This window comes from Oryzias melastigma, linkage group LG17 (assembly GCF_002922805.2).
Source record: "Oryzias melastigma strain HK-1 linkage group LG17, ASM292280v2, whole genome shotgun sequence".
Lineage (NCBI taxonomy): Eukaryota > Metazoa > Chordata > Actinopteri > Beloniformes > Adrianichthyidae > Oryzias > Oryzias melastigma.
Genome location: NC_050528.1, coordinates 15607598 through 15626802, shown reverse-complemented (window position 1 = coordinate 15626802; position 19205 = coordinate 15607598). Strand labels below are relative to the sequence as shown.

Genomic DNA, 19205 nt, shown 5'->3' with positions numbered 1-19205 from the left:
AGAGGAGGGAATAAAGGAGGAGGGTGGAGACAAAACCAAGTATGAGAAATGAGGGTGGAGTTATGCCTTTAGAGCAGAAGAAGGGAGGAAAAGATGTCAAAACGGAAAACAACGAAAAACAAGAAACATGCAGATGAAAAAACTAAAGATTGTCAAAGCAGGTGTTAGTCTGAACAACCATTCCACAGCAATCTGACATGCTCTTAAATGGTTTTATTTTTAACATTTTACTTGTTTTAGTCGTTTTGCTGCAGTGTTTATGCACGTTTGTTGCATTTTAGTTGTGGGTAAACCAAATGAAACTTGAAAAGTTGAAAAAACATCTGAACCGTTACAATGAAAACCACAAAGGAGCGACTGGCTCAGCTGATGAGGAATGAATCCCTTTATCGTCACTACGATTACGTCTAAGGGACGTACGGAGAAGATTCTGAGCAAATAGAAGATTTATCTGCAAATGATGATAGATATTCAGGACAAATACATCCTACAGAAGCACGTAAACCTGCAGTCGGATGAGAGTGGAGAGGGGAGAGAAACCGGCTGACCTGCAGGCAGATGGCCAGGTTGACTCTGCAGCCGAAGGAGGTGCTGACGGCCCGGGGGTGGAGCCCCAAGTCCTTGAAGAGCTTGGAGAACGACTGGGTCAGCGCTGTCCTGGGGCGCTCCTCTGCTACCACCACACAGGTCCTCACTCGAGACAAGTCCAGCCCTCGAGACTGAAGAGGGAAATGAGGTTAAAGGTGGTGCAACACCAGCCTCCTGAGAAGCTGGGCTGTGCTCACCTTCAGCGAGTCCGTCTGCAGACCCAGGCCTTTGGTGCAGAGCTCCATGACGCTGTAGGAGCAGAACGTGTCCCGGACTTTGTACTGACTGACAGCTGACAGCCACAGAGCCGGGTTCACCTCCAGCTCAGACGGAGGGATCAGGATGGACTGGTGACCCGAGTACACACTGAGGAGAGAGCAGAACATCTCTGACACACAAATCTGGACCTTGTTCATAGACACTTCTGGGTCCACCGAAAGCTGATTCCCACCAGGGTGGAGCGACTGCTATACGTGTAAATGTGGGTTCAGGCTTTCGCCTTCAAAACTCTTGCATTCAGAAGACTCGCTATGCAAGTTTCTGGTCTCTACATTAATTACAAAAATTAAAACAGATAAATATTTGTATAACTGCTTTTAACTCAATCCAGTTAAAAATGGAGGTTACTGTAGTTAGTTATTATATCCATGTCATACCACAACCTAAATATAATGCCACACTAGCACATAGTTAAATATTAGTGCTGTCAATCGACTGAAAAAATAATCATGATTAATCAGACTTTTGGATTGTGATTAATTATGAATAAAGAAAACAGATGCCGACATACAGCCATAAGAAACAAACATTGTGCTTCTGCACTTTAAATGTTCTGGGTGAATACATGATTCTGATTGGCTGCCGGGTGTGGATGCACGCCTTAAAAAGAAGTTCCGGTCACATAGCCTAAATGTTCTGTATCACTGTGCAGGCTTCTTTAAAACCAACTTTTCCTTCATCTTCTGGACAAAAGCAGGTGGTAAGAGGTGAACTTCCTCTCTGAACTGATGTTTTACTTAACCTGTCGTGACGATCAGCATTTATACCGCTTTCCTCTGCCGCTGCAGTCGAGGTCGGTGCTGGCTCAGCACCACATCGTGTTACTGTGATAATGGGCTGCATTACCAATCAAATAGTGCGCTTTTTGTGAAAGTGATCTGAAGATAAAAATAAAATACAAAAAATCAATCGAATATTTAGTTCTTTTGTAAGTGACCATGGTATAAGTGGGATAGTGCCACTTATAAGTGGGTGCATTATCAGACATTCACGCACGTCGTGGAAGACTCGCAAAGCGGAAGGCTGTTGCTTCGCAAAGTTTATTAATTTGCTTTAATAAACACAAACTTGTTTTTTTTATAATGCACTAACTATAAAATATGTAAATATTTTTTTGAATTTTCTGAGATTGTAGTCAAAAGATGAAAGCAAAATCAACCTAAAATTTACCTCTGTGGCTAAAATAATAGCATCTTTCTTTGGTTTTGTTTTTTATGTCATGCAGTTACATAATAATAACGTATTTTATTCTCTTAAAACATCTAAATATTATCTAGAGCATAAAACCCACTTTGAATAAATATTTTTCTATAAAATATCTGCCCAAAAATAAATTAACAAAACATTTTTTAGAAAGGCAGTTTTTATTTCTCACTGTTTGATTAGCTAAAATCCAAAAGATCTGATGATGGTGGATATTCTAATTACAGATTAAAGGCAGTGACAGTTTACTCATGCTAACACCTTTGTGAGGGAGTCTGACCTGCAAAGGCACCAGAGGACGAAGCCGAGGCCGCAGTACGGGTCCAGGCAGATGGCGACCTCTCGGGACGGATACAGCTCACACTGCAGCTTGATGGAGCGGCAGAAGGCACTGGTGGCAGTGTGAGACATCTGCAGCACAAACAACACATCAAAAACAATGATGTGAAGAGTTTTCCAGTCTGTAGAAACAGGTTTCATCCTTCAGCACTGACAGGTATAAACAAGACTGAGCAAAAGCTCATAGATCAGCATAAGAAAAGTGTTTTCCTCATGAAGTCTTTGAGCCAGCGCTGCTTGTAGCTGCGTTTTTTTCCAGACTTGGACTAATTTACTCATTAAGGACACTGATTAATCATAATAAAGAACTATTTAGCTGCGGAGTGGAAAACAATGCTTCTTCCTGTAACGGATTCCTCTCTTTGTTCTAACGATTAGCTGCCGGTTGTCAGAGCTTTAATTAATGACACGTCTTTTATGCGTTTTGTATTAAAATGATGATGCAAAGCGACAGTTTGACAGTTTCAAACGACATGAATGCTGTCAGGGATAATATTTGGAGGCATAACAAACGGATAGTGTGGACTTGTTTCCAGGCTCACATCTGATTTTAGATTCTCTTGCAAAATGTGGCTTCACAAGCTAAGAGAGAAGCAAAGTGCAAACAAGTTCTCCTGCAGACTTAAAGATACACTGATAGGCAAATGTGAAAACAGCAGCGAAAAAAGACAACAAACATCATTAAAAAGTCTGATTCTTAGCCTTTATTGACTGTGGAATTTTTCTGATTTTAGATTAAAAAAAATCAGACAAATTTTTGAAGAAGAAGCAAGAACTAACAGTTTTTGTTTAAATTCTTAAACAAAAATGTTTCTTTTTGCTTTCAAGTGGATGCTAGCCTAAGGGAGGTTTGGAGCAGATGTGTTTGTTGCATATTTGCATCAATGGGTTTTAAAGATCTGTGAATTTGTATCTCTTTGAACTCTTCAAGGACCTAAAGCCAGTTTGATCAGTCATGAACAGAATTGTGAAGCTCTCTAAGAAAAGATTGGCCTGCTTCTCACTTTGACCCCAGCAAGCATGCCGGTGGTGGAGACACTGAAGTCCAGGTAGGCCAAGGTGTCCGGGTTCGAGGGCTTGTGCAGCAAAGGAGGCTTCTTCTTGGGCAAATCGTCTAAAGACAAACCCACGTGTTAACACTTAGGAAAGCTGCATCAGTCACCATGACAACAGCTTTTCTGTGAGTAAATGAGAACCTGTGTCCATGATGGGAGGCCAGGTCCTGACGTCCACGGTCGCTGATGCCTCCTTTGATCTCAGCAGCTTGGAGATGACCTGCGTGGTCATCACACAGACGGACCGGCTCACCTGCACATCCAAGTCAGGTGGAACTTTAGTCTTTTAAACAGATTGGGTTTTTGCAAATTCCTCTCATGTTCACTGAATCTTTCATTTTGAAGTAAATTTTAGAGAAATAATATTAATTTGAGTAAAAAAAACAATTAACATTTGTGAGATTCCACTAATCTGTGGTTGAATCCAATAAATAACTCCATAACTCTGACAGCTATGGAGGCCTGAAGGTGACAAAAGTATAATCGTTTCAATACAATAAAAATGAAAAAAGCTTTTCTTTTTTAAATACAGCAAAATAATGAGGGGAGGGAATATGTTCATAGTTGATAGGATGGACACAATATTATTTTAAGGTATTTTACAACAAAATTTAAATTACTGGTCGTTGTTGTAAATTACAAATTGTTCTCAATCAACCTGTGTAAATAAAGGTTCAACAAATTAATAGAAATGATATTTTATTTTTCTGATCTTGTGTAGTTATATTAACTTGAGCTTTCACACATACTCACACCATCTATATTTTATTTTTAAAAGTCTAGATTAAATTATTCAATTGTGTCCACAAATATACATGTGAATATATTTCTAATATTTGCTGATTTTTATTTTATTTGGGAACAATTTCAAAAACAGAACTGAGCATTTTTAATTTATTGTTGGATTCCTTTTTTCTTTTTTTCATTCTTACACATTCAGACCTCCATCCTCAATGTTTACATTTGTGTTGATGAAAGAAAAAGAAACATTCCTAGAATTAGGGTTAAAGTTTAGGCATTATTACAAAGATCAAAGACTGAATAAACAACGATAGTGTTGACCTCCACGATCATCTTGACAGTGGGCAGCGTGGTGGAGATGTTTTGCGGATGAGGCGGCCGCACTGTGATCGGCACGCAGCCGGCGTAAAGGCAGCCGTAGAACGCAGCAATGAGGTCGATGCCTGAACACGGGAGGAGGAGCAAGACGATAAGAGACGACAGCTGTGAAAGATGCTGAATGATCGTGTCCTAACACTCCTGAAAACAAAAACTTAAAACTTAGAGTGGAGAAAAGGTTTTAAAAAACACTAATCTTTGGATTTTTATTTGAGTTCTGACACTTAAAAAAACTTTCTCATAACTATTTTTTATACTATTCCTACAGAAATATGCAATTCTCAGTTTATCTAAAATGTGTCTTTTATGGTGCCCTTTTCTCTTCTTTATGGGTTGACTTAGAGAACTCTACTGAGCAGCACTGCCCCCTACTGGTGACATATAAACATACTTTATTACAGACTCCAGGTCCATTTATACAAGAAACACAACTAATAAAAGACTTAAAAATATAAAAATAAAAACGCTCATGATAATAAAAAAATAAAAAACCAATAAAAAATGATGACATAAAATTACCAAGTATGGTAAACTTAAAAAACTAAAACAATTGGAGACTTAAAAAAAGAGTTTAAAAGTTTAAAAGAGGTGACCATACCAAAACCTTAGTCACTGCTAAAATCTTTCTAAAAGCAAAAACAATATGTTTTAACTTATTTCAAATGTTTTCAAATGTGGGAATTGAAATATGAAAAAAATATACAACATTAAAAGTAATTTGGACATTTTTAGTGGTTAATACTTACAAAACCTTTTAACAATAAAAAAATATATTTTAAAAAAGTAAGTTCCTTTTATATTTCGACAAGTCTTTAATATTTGAAAAAAATTGTAACATATGTACCACCACTATTTTTTAATGTCCAACACATGGCATAAAAAAGACATCCTAAAGAAAGTTGAGATTTCAGCAGTGTAGAACTAGGATGTCTGTGTGGATTCTCTTTCATCCAAGAGAATTCTAGACTTCTAACCAATAGAATGGGGGGGGGGGGGTCACGTCCTAAATCTCCTTTTCTACAAACATAAACACCTCCTTTTCGTTCCTCTTTACCTGGAGGGTAGACTAGGGCAACGTGGTCTCCGTCCTGCAGGTGGCCCCGTTCAGCCAGGATGGCAGCGATCTTCTCTGCTCTCTTGTGAAGCTGAACACAAGTCAGCGAGCTGGCTATTGTACCCTGCAAGAGACAAAAACAGGGTGACTGGCTTGTTCAATCAGCATCTTCTGCGGAGGTCACCTCGCATTTTCTGCCGCCGAATCTTTGAGCTGAACAGCTGCATCAGACCAGCACATCAAATTCAGTCCACAGAAATGAACTGAAGCTCAAAGTTATGCACTGCTGCTGCTTTAGACACCAGTAATATACCAGTACGATATCTGAGATGAAAACAAACACCTGAACATACAAAAATATCAGAAAAACGACCTTTTTAGCCAAAAAATATTTGGGAGAAGCTCCTACTTGATTTTAAGGAGAAAAATGTGTTCAGAAGTTTACCCTGGAGTTTAGGAGGGTGTAGAGGACGTGGTCTGGAGTGGTCTGGGCTCTCCACTGCAACACCTCAGACAGGAAGAGGAACTGGAAGACACAAACAGTGATTATGAGGATCAACGTCAGCAGCTAAACCTTCAGAACTCAACCTGTGTCCTCTTCCTCCTTAGGGAACGCTTCCCATGGTCAACGCCAGCAAATTCCTTCAACACAAGCACTTTGACACATTTCCCAGAATGGATTTCTTTGTTTTTTTTCTTTTTCTAGGAGCTAATTTGCTAAATGAACTGAGAGAGGCTGTCAGAGCTTCCACACAGATGGAGGCTGCTGATGAGAAGAAGGTGAAGGGCTGGCACAATGAAGTGGAGTTTCATACGACGGAGGAAGAAAAAGACAGACCAACCCAGCGGTTCACCCCGACAGCACCATGGAAATTACAGAAGGCAGGAGAGAACAGATCTGGGAGGGAGAGTTCGGCTCTCATCTCATGAATTTTTCAGGAATTGCTGCAGAGTGTAATTCATTCCTGTTACATTTTGTTCCACTACAGAAAGTCAGCTCTGTGGATGTGTGTGTTTGTGTGTCTGCAGCTCCCAGACAGATGAATCTCAACCCAAAACCGCTGCAAACATACATACATGGACATACATGGATTTATTCGTCTGTAAGTGGATGTATCAGAATGGAGCTGAGCAGAGGGCTTGTGGCTTTCCGTTGGAGTTTGTACATCACAAATACAAACTTTTTCAATCACCATTTTTCATCTGCTCCTGATTCACAACAACTTGAATAAAGAAAAGCTCCAAAATGCAATTTTAAAGTGAATTTCCTTTATATATGCCCTCCGTCAGAAAAATGCTACAAGAAGATGTAAAACAAATGATTTTATCGGAATAGGTCTTTTAAGTTTGACACTTGAGGCAAGTCTAAGTTTGTTTGGTAAACTGTTGATTTTTTTTAAATAAATGTAGTCCTCTCAATAAAAATGAACAATAAATGCTGAGTCTGAAAGTGAAAACTCAGTACAGATGAGATGCAGGAGCGTCGTAGGAATTTAGCATTTTCTTTCTAGTCGTCTAGAAGTGGATACATCAGAATGGAGCGGAGCAGGGAGCATCATAGCTACAGGATTCTTCAAACAGCAATTTGTCTCCTGATTCACGATGATTTAAGTAAAGAAATACTCAAAAATATAGATTTAATCTTAATTTTCATCATATTTCTCCTCCATCATGAGAAAAAAATGCTACCAGAAGACGTGAAAACACCATTTTTATCTGAGTCAGGAAGTCTTTGCTCTCTTTTTCTTTCTAGAGATGATCTTTAGATTAAGAGCTTTATGAATACCTACAATCATTTTTTGTGAAAAAACAGCTTTTAACAAACCAATAAAACAGTTAAAAAAGAGTTTAATGAATTCCACATGTCAGTGTGTTTTCTTTCATCTCTCACTCACCTCTTGTAATTTGACTAGCTGTGCTGTTTAAACCTAACATAACCGTGGTGTTGCTCTGCTGAAAACATCATTCGGCTGTTTATCAGCCATGTTTCCTGTTCCTCCATTCAAACTTGTGCAGTTAGCGCTGGGAAAAAAAAAAAAAGTCTTCATCTCCTCACCACTAGCTCCATGCCTCCCAAACCCTCAGGAGTACAAAGATTTATCTCCTGTTCTACCCCGGAGAAAACATTTCTCAGCTGCTCACCACTTCCAATGAGTTTCTATGAAACTTTGAAAACTAAAGTCTGCCACCCTTCCAGTGCCCACAAATCCCTGCAGCGTAGATGAACATATGCTGTTTGGAGACGGCGGTTTTCCTGCTCGGCACACAGAACATCATCAGTATACAAGCCTCCTCACTTTAAGTGGAACAGTACAAAATGTATTCAGCGTTAAATCAAGCCTGTCTGCTTAACTTCAACAACTCCTACAGAGGATCCTAAAGAACCCAACACAATGAGGACAAATGAACTATTTGTTCTTTTTGTTTAAATAGCACTAAAGTTTTAAAGCTTAATACAAAATTATAAAAAAGAAAAATAATTGCTGGATGGTCATCTTTGGATGAAAGGGGTGGAGCCAAGCAACTGACTTCACCCCTTAAACCAGCTACTATTCACATGTGCGTCCTAATCTAGAAGCTGTGTATTCCCAGCACAGAAAAAAGATCTGTTTTCCATGGAGAACATCATGAGTGCAGTCTGTCAGTGCTCTGGTTCCACCGTGAGCTCAAATGGACAAAGAAATGTCACCGTAGGAATCAGTTTCACTAGGTGATACCGAACACATTCCTATAAGAAGATCTCATCCACACGGAGGGTCTGGGTTTCACAGAGATGATGTGGAGGAGAGAAGAGAAGATGGATGACAGAAAGATTCCATGAGGTAGTGTGAGGCAAAAGAAAACCAGGAGTTAGCAAACCCTAAACTCCATTTAAACTGAGAACTCTGAAGGAGGATTCTTCAGGACCTCTTCGGTTTAATGTTGGATCGATGGTTCTTGGAGATGACTCAGCCTGATTGAGGAGAGCTGTTTATAAAGGGTAACATCCGGAATTCCTCAGTCTGTCAAGCCTTACTTGGTCTCAGGAGTGTTTAAGAAACCTCTTTAGGCCGGAGTATGAGGTTCTGATCTGTGGTTACCAAACTGGACTTCCGATTGAGAAGTGTTTAAGTGGACCCCCCTTGAACTGGAGTTTGGGCCTTTGGGCAAACCTTTGAAAGACCCAACCCGATGAAAATGCTGTTTTAAACATGTTCTTGTGGCATTTTTGGATGCTAGAGGACATTTATGTGTAGAAGATGAAGCTTAGAATTGTATTTTTTTATTGTTTTGTTGTTTATCTATTACTAGTTCTTATGATATGTCATCTACATCAGTTGTTGGCACTATTTAGCTCTTGGTTTTGGTCATGTTTGTTGAAAATGGATACATTAGAATGGAGCAGATTTTCTTATCAAACGTATTTTCCAAGTCAAAAAAGAGGGCTTTTTCAAATGGCACGTGTTCTACTCCTAATTCACAATTTATATAAAGATATATAAAGAGCAAAAAAAGAAAAAACATCTTTCTTTATCTAAATCAATGTGAATCAGGAGCAGATGTTTGAAAAATACTGGATCTGTTATGAAGAAAATACGCTGGTGGGTCATAAACTTTCTGCATCCACTTATAGACGACTAGATCCATGAATGTCTTCTTCCTCGTCTGAGCTGGAATCTGGATCAAAACTTTACAGCTGGATTGTTCCAATATTGGTCTCAATTTTAGTTGCACCAGTAATGTTGGGTTGGGGTGTGAGGGGCTGTAAGCTAGTGGGAAAGCATGTAAACAAAGTGCTCTCAGCAAGAGGGAGAGGAGGGGACAGGGAGGGACAGTCCTGCCCACAACTCAGAGGTGAAATTCAAATGAATTACTACCGCTCTGCAGAAACTATGTCCTACAATCACACATCACAAACGCCATAATCACAATTCAAAGATCAGCGGGAGTGCTTTGAAACTAGATCAGAAGAAGACCGGAGTGAGACTTTTAGACGGTTAAGAAAGTTACTTCTCTCAGGATCAGTCGCACTTAGTAACAGTTAGAAACTGTGAGAAGTTTTTGGGGAACATTAATTTAAGATCAAAGCAACTTTATGATTTGTAGATTATTTTACTTCACTTGAGAAAACAACAACAATTTTTCAGAAAAAGGAATAACCAATATGGAGACTGCTCGCCGACATCCGCACAAACACGAGGAGAGCTGACGGGGAGGCGGCGGAGGTGCTGGTGGTTATTTTGAGGCCTGTCTCTTCTCATTAGGACCCACAGAGGCTGAGCTGCCTCGCAGCGCCTGATCCTGTAACTGATGACATTTTAGAAGTAAGAGATGAGAGGAAAATCACTTCTGTCAACGACATCGCTCCTTTCCGTCACGCTTAATCTCTGCAGGTGTCTCAGAGCTTTGATTATTCTGTTTTCTCTCTATTCTGTTTCCACGTTTATTCAGTCTTCCTTTATTTGTTCTCTTAAACAGAGGCTCCATTGTTGTGCAAGTTTTTATTGTGAAGTTCTTTGTCCCTCTTTGGATCAGTTTGCTTTTAAACAAAAGGACATGAATACGATTGTAGATAATCCAGATTATGCTGCTTTTAGTTTTGTAGAGATGATCCTTAGCACTAAATGCTAACCTGCTATAAAAAGTTTGCTTTGGATTAAACTTTCAAAAAGCAGTTTGAACATAAAATAATTCAAAGAAAAGTTGAATGGAAAAATAAATGACGTGAAGCTGTGATGCTGGGAAACATGGAATGAAGACAAACGCCTCATTCCATGGCGGCGTGAGCACGGCAGGTTTGTGAAGGTGGAGAAAACCAACAGACCCTCTTCTCACACACACCTTCCTTGCCTGGTCATTGTCTTCGATCTGACCCAGATCTCTGCCGCTGGCCTGAGCGATCCTCTTCCCCGACACCAGATTACCCACCATCACAGATGCAGGACCGATCTCTGGAGGACATGAGGGCGACAACAGGAAAATGTGACAGTTTCTGTTTTCTCTTAATCCTCTACCAAAAAGGTACATTAGAAATGGATAAACATTTAAAACGTAAATATCTGAATGTATTTAAACCTGTCCTTCCAATGAATCCCATGTTTTTGTGTGAGTTTAGACCCATCTAGTGACAAAAGTTGCAAATTGCGACAAACTGTAAAAAGAGAAAACTAACTATATGAATTATAGATATAAATTCTGCAAGTATTATCCTAAAACGTTGCTTTAGAGATGCTGCTTCATTTAAGGCTTTGATTTTAACCTCACAGCCATTTATGGTCCAAGTACAAATTTAACATGAATTATTATTGGATTTGAATCAAATCAGGCAAAGGATTTTCGCCTGCTCTAAATAACCTGTGTGATTTTCTATATTTCTCGAGATTTTACTCCTTTATATACTGTATATATTAAAAAAAATCTGTCATAGTAAGGCTGAACTCTGCAGCGCTCTGGCTTCTCTCTGGTCCAGCAGAGATTAGAATGAACTCCCACCAACAGCCACTTTCTAAAAGACTTGAGTTTGGGACTTAAAAACAATGATTATTATTACTTTTTGGCCTATTTTTCCTCAAACATTTTGTATACTATCAGCTGAAGCCAAAAATGATTTTTTCTGTTGTTACAGTAGTGTGTGAGCAGAATCCCCAGCTGCCCATTATTGTGTCCCAACAAGGTGTTTTAAAGGCATTTAATGAGTATTTCTGAGAACAAACCCTTCCTTTTAACTGTATGTTTTAAGGTGTGAGACTTGGTATGGATTGGGTGTGTTCCACCGGTCAAAAGGCGGTGGTGGATTGAAACTCATAGAGTCTCGACAAAAACACCTCAAAGAGTTTAGAAATGTACCTGGCTGCTTCTGCCGAGGTTTGGGCAGGTTGGTGACGCAGGTGTGTGGGCACATGAGCACATTGCAGGGGTGCAGCGCCCCCTCCAGGAAGAGCTGCTTGGTTTCCGATAAGTGGATCCCACCCAAGGGGGTTTTTGGCAGGGTGTTAGAGGGCACCAGAGCCAGGCAGTACACCCCCACCTGGTGGATGCTGTCTATAGCCTGCAAAAGGTAGAGACATAAGACATGTTAATCCGAGTGTAGGTGAGGTAAAAAAAACAATCCAAAGTTCAGTTTGCACTGAAAGTTAGTCTAAAATCTGACATTCTGACCAGCTGATTGTTGTTGATCATTTCATTTCAGCCCCCATTGATAATCAAAAAACAGAAAAAACCCATCTGAAAACCCCCATTTTTGATGGAAAATACAGAGTGACGAAGAATAAAGTAATCGACAGATTTCTCTGAAAACTTTATATCATAAAGAGTCACAGTCCAAAAACAAACAAAGAATAAAAGGGCTTTTTTGTGCCTTTAATTGATGTAAAAAAGGGAAATGTTTTATCTTGACATAATTAATAAACATGTGTGTGAAGCCAAATCTTTAAAACATGCGAAACGAACTTAAATAAAAAAAATGTACATAATTTTTGAAAGGTTGTTGTTTCTGTCCTCTTAAAAAGTTAGATTTTAAGCAATGAAATTCTTTTTTTATGAACTAAAGTTGAGGCAGAAAGCTGATTCAACCGACGCTCGTATTCTAGAGACTACAAGTTGATGAAGACAAATTCCAGATTAAGAACCAGGTAAATGTCTCTGGAAAACAGTAGGTAAGAGCACACCTGTGTGACGAGAAAGTTAAAGGCTGGTCATAGGAGGGGAATATTTCTGGCTTTTTTCCACCAGGCTTGAATGTATTCCCATCAGATGAGAGTGAGGTCATTCTTGCAAAAACAGGACAAAAAAGTTCAGCTTCTGAACTTCAACCTGGGTTTGGGTTTAGTTTGGCTTTGTTGTATATTAGAATATCTACAATGAAGTCAACGTGTGTTTCTGTTCAAATATTCTGTTTGACAGATCAGACTCTTATTTCTACATTAAATTACACGTTTATGCACCAACGTCCTTTGATTCCAGCCTCACTATCAAATCTAGTTTAGATTTAAAAGATCAGTTCTTGTAAACATTGTCCATCTTCCAGCAGCTTATGGGAGCCTGGTCTCTGTGATTTTGCACTGCCTGGATGAGAATTTAGATTTCCTTCCAGTTTAAATACGTAACTGTTCATCATTTCCAGTAGCATTTAATGCTCGACACCCTGACATCTGAGCCTCTTTGAAAGTTGCCCGCCGACTGTAGGCAGACGTGCAAAATGGAAAATCCGCCTGTTTGACGGTGGAGGAATAAAGAGAAAGGGTTTTACTGCAGCCGTTAAAAATCCAGACGACTTTAATGGTTTCACCGCAGTCGCCTTCCCAGCTCAGAGAGATCTGGGTCTGTGGCACAGACTGAGTCTATCTGTCAGAATCTGTGCACCGTCATCTCTCAAAAGGCATTTGCATTATGAGAGATGACTCTAAGTGTTGTTAGGCTATAGAAAACAGCCTTAAAACTTTCAAATTGAAAATAATTTTTCTTTTATTGGAGCAAATCTTCTACAAAACACACACAAGTGAAGTAGTTTGTACTATTTCAACTCTGAAGGCTAAACATGGAGGGGCTTTTTGAAGCAGCAGCTTCCCATGTTTTAGTTCCAATTCCATCTCTGCAGTTTTGCCAACGATAAAATAGGTTTACGTGTGGACTGTGAAAATCTTTAGCATGATCTAGATGAGGGGTGGGTCTGTACCTGCAGAACTCTGCTCATCCACTGGAAGCTGTCCTCCTCCGTGGAGTCTGGCCTCTGCTCGGCTACAACCACAATCCTCTCATCATGCAACACTGTGATGGAGAACACTGCTATCCTGGAAGACACACAAACATACGCACCATCACAGCATGAAAGTGGGGCTATTGTAGACCAATTACAGACCATCTTTAATTGATGAACATCGATACTTTGAAACAACAGTTTTTTAAAACACTTTTACTTGTGACACTGTAGTCAAACCGTTTTATGTCTAAATTGGAAATCCAAAACTTTTTTATTAGGATATTGGAACAGCAGAATAATAGGCAATACAACAAAAAATTATGAGAAATTCAGTTTCTCCAAAAATGCCAGATTTCACTGTAAGATTTGCGCATTATTTAAAGCAACAGTAAAAGACAAATACAAAGTTTAAGATATTTCAAGCATGTTCTTCAGAACTTTTAAACTAAAAAGCATCACATTGAAAATAAATAATTTTCATTTCAGTTAACAAGTCTGTATATGCTTAAACTGTAAAAAAGTGCTTTATAAAAAGTAAATTTTTATAATATTTTAAGATTGGACAATAATAAAGTAATTTCTACCCAAAACAAATATAAAAATGCATTATAATTAAGCACAATCACAGTAATTTGCGCAAAAAAATAGTAAATGGCAGCATGAAGATAAAGTACAAAATTTACAGTTTATTTTGTGCTTTTTTTCCCCTTTGCATACATTTAAGAGTCTATCATGGTGTACCACAGGGTTCTAAATATGGCCACTCTTCTTGTTATTAGACATGACTTTTTGACTGTTATCTTTGGAGAACGCCATCATTTATTGTGCTAGTGATGTTCTCTTTCACTTGTTTGCTAATAGAACCAGATATGTGTGATAACACCTGAACTATGATGGCATAAACAGATTATTGCACTTAAAGATAATGCTTGTGTGGAGAACAGATTCTTTTTTTTTTTTTTTTGCTGCTTTATCTTTTACTCTGACCAATCCCATTAGGAGTTGCTGGAGCCTATCCCAGATACTGTTGAGTAAAGCTGGGGTGCACTAGTCCATGGCTGGGCCACACAACAACAACACACTTGCATTCTCACCTAGAGACAATTTAGAATTGCCAACTGGCTCACAATCATGTTCTGAGGCTTTGGGGGAAGCTGGAGGAAATCCACGAGGACAACATGTAACTCTACACAGAAAGAACCCAGCTGGGTTTCAAACCAGGGCCTTCTCACCGAGGTGAGGTAACCACGACCCCACTGTGCAGCCTAACTCAACTCTCTTGTAGCTCTTGACCTCCAGTCTCAGCCTCATCCCTAAACTCTGAAGAGGATCACTGACCTCCCCCTGTACACAAACTTCATGGGCTCCACAGCCAGCGCCGTGGCAACGATGTCGTCCGCGTTGTGCCGGCGTCCTCCGACCACCATCAGGCCCTCCATCTTCCCGGCAACAAAGATCAGACCGGCGGGCCCGATGAATCCCAGAAGGCCGGTCCTGGTGAAGGGAAGGTCGCTGACAGAGGAGCCGTTGTTGGCCAAAGGGAAGACCTGCACACGCGAGGAAACATGTGAGCAAATCACAGCAGAGCAATGACCTGAAGGGCTGCAGGTCTCACCTCAAAGGTGTTCTTGGTCATGCCGCTGAGGCCGTAATACGAGGTTCCTGTGGCAACAGTGCAAACGCACAACTCGCCGATCTCGTCGGTTTTACAGAGCTGAGGAACGCCTTCGAGCCTCACCACACACATCACACCTGCAGGGAGAAACCACAGTGCTTAGAGCGGCTGGAGCTCACAAAGCTTTAACCCAAAACAGAAGGAAACTTCTGGATTGAACTGATTTCTGAATTTTGAATAAAAAGTCTTGGATTGGCTGGATAAAGTTAGCTAGCACTGTGGATGCATTAAGAAAACTAAGAGGGAAGTAAACCTTAAATATCCCTCCATTTCATCAAGTTAGATTTTAATCTTAATCTGAACCCAGACTTCTGGTTTTGCAGCTTGTTCAAGAACAGAATTAACTAGATATTTTCTAAAGAACAGATTTATGAAAAAAAAGAAAACTTCCCCTCAAACAATCAGTAAAAGTCCTCAAAACAAGATTAACTGAGATTTTTTACTAGCAAATTCAACCAAATTTAAAGTGTTTTTACATATTTATAAAGAAATCAATACATGCTAATGTGAAAAATGAAGCAGTAGAGAAATAATGAAAGGAAAACAGTTGGAGGGCAAACAATAAAAGATAATGAAGAAAGAAGAACCAAAAAGTAATAAGAAAACTGTCATTCAGATTCAATAAAAATGAGGAATTTCTTTAGTGTGATGAAACGTTCCCCATTTCCTCTACTTTTACCTCCCGGCATGACAGAACCGACGTCCTGCAGCGTCAGGACCGACAGTTTCTCCTCCGAGTCGACCCGGATCACGCCGTGGCTCAGACCCTGCATGGACAGGACGCCCCGCCCAGGAGGCGTGGTGCCCTCCTCCACGGGCCTGCACAATGACGGGAGAAAGACAGGAACATCTCTTTAGGAAAACCATAGTGCATTAAATAGAAATGACAAAAACATCCTCTTTTCATTTGGAACATTTTGGACAAATTGGAGCGTAAAAGGCCTAATCAGCTGAAGCTTAAACCCTGGTAACAATAGATAAAGCAGAATTGTCTTAAAAAATCACTTCTTCACACCCAATAACAGCACATTCTGGCTTTAAAGAAGCCTCCATCTGTAACAGACACTGCAGTGTGAGCCTGATGTGGTTCCGGAGTGCAATGTAAACGGAGGCTTTTCTATTCATTTATACATTTTTGCCAACAGGCCAAAAGCCCAATAACAGGAGAAAATCACACACTAAAACCAAACAGAGAAGTTCATTTTTCAGATTTTCATAAACTTTTGATAAATGTTTAAAGATAAGATTTAAAAGTGCTAGAGTCAGCAGTGAAAAGGTCAAAGTAGGGACATGAAGAGATGAAAACATTTGCCCAAATACAAATTCAACAACATGTCCCAAATTTAAAGGTGTAAAAGTCTGTAGGTCGGGACTGAGTCTGTACTCAGACTGTCGTCTACCAAACATTTCTATTTCTAACTAAAGCTTGTAAACAAAACATCACGACTAAAGATCTCTTCAGTCATTGGCCAGGAGTCACGAGGACGGAGCAAAGCAACAAGGGAAAAAATCATGGAAATCCTAAGCTTTGCAGTCCTTGTCTGGAAAGTTCACTTATTTAGACTTTATATTTTGTTGAACAATTCTGAACGTCTGTATTAACATCAGGTACAACAGTTTTTACTGTTACCTTGTCCGCTCGGGTGTATTCAGATGGAAAGTTTGTTCTGGCTAGTGTGGGAAACAAACTCTGGTTGACGTTAAAGGAACCAAATGTGTCCAGTGTGAGTAAAGTACATTTTACAGGATTCTTTTTGAAAACTGGCACGTGAAAGCAGCACTCAAATAAGATGGAGGGACTTCCGGAGAGGGCAGCTTAGCACAGCAAAGACGTAGGGGGAGGAGCTTGTTTTATTTCATTTTTAAACCATCAAAATCTAAATCATTGCATTGGTTGCTCAACTTTTTGTTTGCAGAAACCCTTCTCTTAAATAATAGCATTTTAATTGTTGTTTCCTTTTTAATTTCAAGATTTAAAAAAATCTAAAATTTGTAAACATTTTTAAGGCATTTCTGAAGTCGGCTTTACTTTGTCCTTCCTTCTTTTCATGCTTTTTCTGTTTGTTTTTGTGACATAAGCCAGGTTTGCATTGCTGGCACGCTAACCTCTGTATGGCGACAGTCAGTGCCTCGGGGGAGCTGGCACAGGGACAGATGACCTCCGGCTTCAAACCTTTAGTTTGGAAGACGTTGAGGAAGGCGTCACAGGAAGAAATCGACCCTGAAACATAAATGTTTCTCATGCTGTGAAACGAGCCTTCAAATTTCAGGATTTACAGGTTTAAAAGTCATTCTAGAAACAGCTATATACCAAAAGCAGAATTCCTCTCAGGTGATGTCACACGTGAGGAGGAACTTTATGTAATGTTTGACCACATGGTCAAATTGAATGAAGCTGAATCATTAAAACAGATAAAGCCTGAAGCTTCTTTTGAAGCTCCAATCAAGCCATCAAGTACCAGGCAAAGATGGGCTCTTTTATTTTGAGACTCCCTCTATGTAAGAATAACAGTCAAATCCAAAGAATGCTGAAGCGAACACGCTGTACTTTGATCTGAACTTACAGTTTCTGTCATGACTGAACTCTCTGTGGAACATTCTTAAGAAGTCCGAGTTAAAGACAACAAGACAAAACACGCAAAGCTCTAGTTACCTCAAAGTTGTCAGAGTATCAACAAACACTGATAAAATGCGAAACCCTTTCAATCAATAATATCAATAATCTCCTTTGACATCGCTGTTAAACCGTTGGTATTTACAAAGGCAGGCATCGAGAATAAATTAAAGTTACAATAAAAATACAGAAAAAAAGGAACTTTTAATTCGACGTTACATTTATTCAGTAATGGAACACCAGTCCTCTCATTGTGCAGCAATTGTCCAATGTTGTACCTTTTATTATGCACATCAGGGTTTCTTTCTTATTTCATTACACATCTTAATAAGTTTGTTAAAACTGTCTATTAAAATACATTTTAAAAGATGTATTCAATTAAAATTTGAATTCAATATAATTCAATCTTAAATAAATTTAGTTTAAACTATTACTCAGAAACTGAGCAATGAATTCAACAGCTGCCTTGAACTCAAATGGTTGAATACATACTTGACTTGGTACTGTTGTTTTGAAGTAACGCTGGTCTTACTTGTCTATAATTGTTGGCATCTTTATTCCCACTGCAGCACAGATTCGACACTGCAAAAGGGAAAACTTCTGGGTTGAGTTGAGGAAAAGCAGAGTCTGTTCAACGTCTGTTTCTTCCAAACAGAGTCATTTGAACTTTGACCTGTTGGACATAGCTCCTTTGGTCATTCATCCTCAGTGTTAAAGCCAGACGATGAGAGGACTGCACAAACTAAACCACAAACCGTTCACTGGCTCCCTGTAACGCCAGGTTAGGTGAAAATACAGTACAGTACATTTCAGATTTAAAGCCACTTTCAGATTTAAAGCGATTTTATAAACATCATTAATAAATGGCACGTTTAAGCTGTGCATTGGAGGGGACTAGTGAACTTGACAGAGAAAAAAAACAACCTCAAACTTGTCTGCAATCATGCAAAGAAACAAACAAAAACCGACCGATCCTCAAACCGCAAGCTATTTCTCAAGTCCTATTAAAGTGTTACTGAAGTTAAATTCGGCATCACCACCATTAAACAAAACATTAAAAGTGTATACAGATGTACAGGAAGAGGTCAATATTTCTGTCCCTCAGTGGATTTCTCCTTTTGCTAGCAGTGCTGTCATTCAGGCTGGTGTGTCCTTACATGGATTTGAACCGTCAGCCACCACCAGCATGCGCAATGAGCTCAGGTTGATGTCTCGCTGGTCCCGGTGGGCCACCAAAGCCCAGTGCATGTCCCGCGATTTCACACACGACACCTTAGCTATAAAAAAAAACACATGTTCAGTAAGAGAAAAATCCAAGTTTGACAGCCCATAACTCTTGTGAACCTTTGAGAACACCTTATTGTTTTTGGAAAACTTTCATTTCAATGTGTTGTATTTCATACACAAGTCAGTATTTGTCTGTTCAATCAGAAAACTAGCCGTTGTAACCTGACAGTTATGAACAATTTAATGATGAGATCTGACATGTAAACATTTGTATTGGTTTGTTGGGTTCTACCTGCTGCAAGCAGTTATGCTATGATCAAAAAGTAAAAAAGGGGATTTGTGTTTACAATTCATATTTATTTATTTATTTATTT

The 19205-nt window shown here is 39.3% G+C and overlaps 2 protein-coding genes across 8 annotated transcripts in view; both read right to left on the bottom strand.

The window, feature by feature from the left end:
* LOC112144307 (tripartite motif-containing protein 16-like) overlaps positions 1–19205 on the bottom strand; it is a gene marked incomplete in the record, with an annotated part of 1074856 nt that overhangs the window by 64565 nt on the left and 991086 nt on the right.
* Positions 1–19205, bottom strand: part of LOC112144243 (disco-interacting protein 2 homolog C) — a 279772-nt gene that overhangs the window by 7815 nt on the left and 252752 nt on the right. For 6 of the 7 annotated variants that reach the window (XM_036216276.1, XM_024268647.2, XM_036216274.1 and 3 more), the window contains 16 exons: positions 18762–18881; positions 17097–17211; positions 15670–15809; positions 14931–15067; positions 14654–14862; positions 13292–13406; positions 11464–11665; positions 10459–10568; positions 6083–6163; positions 5638–5761; positions 4527–4648; positions 3606–3717; positions 3414–3523; positions 2351–2481; positions 786–954; positions 549–719 (listed from right to left, as the gene is read on the bottom strand). In XM_036216276.1, coding sequence (XP_036072169.1) covers positions 549–719; positions 786–954; positions 2351–2481; positions 3414–3523; positions 3606–3717; positions 4527–4648; positions 5638–5761; positions 6083–6163; positions 10459–10568; positions 11464–11665; positions 13292–13406; positions 14654–14862; positions 14931–15067; positions 15670–15809; positions 17097–17211; positions 18762–18881 — 2168 coding nt within the window. The remainder of the gene's footprint in view (positions 1–548; positions 720–785; positions 955–2350; positions 2482–3413; positions 3524–3605; positions 3718–4526; positions 4649–5637; positions 5762–6082; positions 6164–10458; positions 10569–11463; positions 11666–13291; positions 13407–14653; positions 14863–14930; positions 15068–15669; positions 15810–17096; positions 17212–18761; positions 18882–19205) is intronic. The other variant, XM_024268648.2, reaches the window with a different exon arrangement.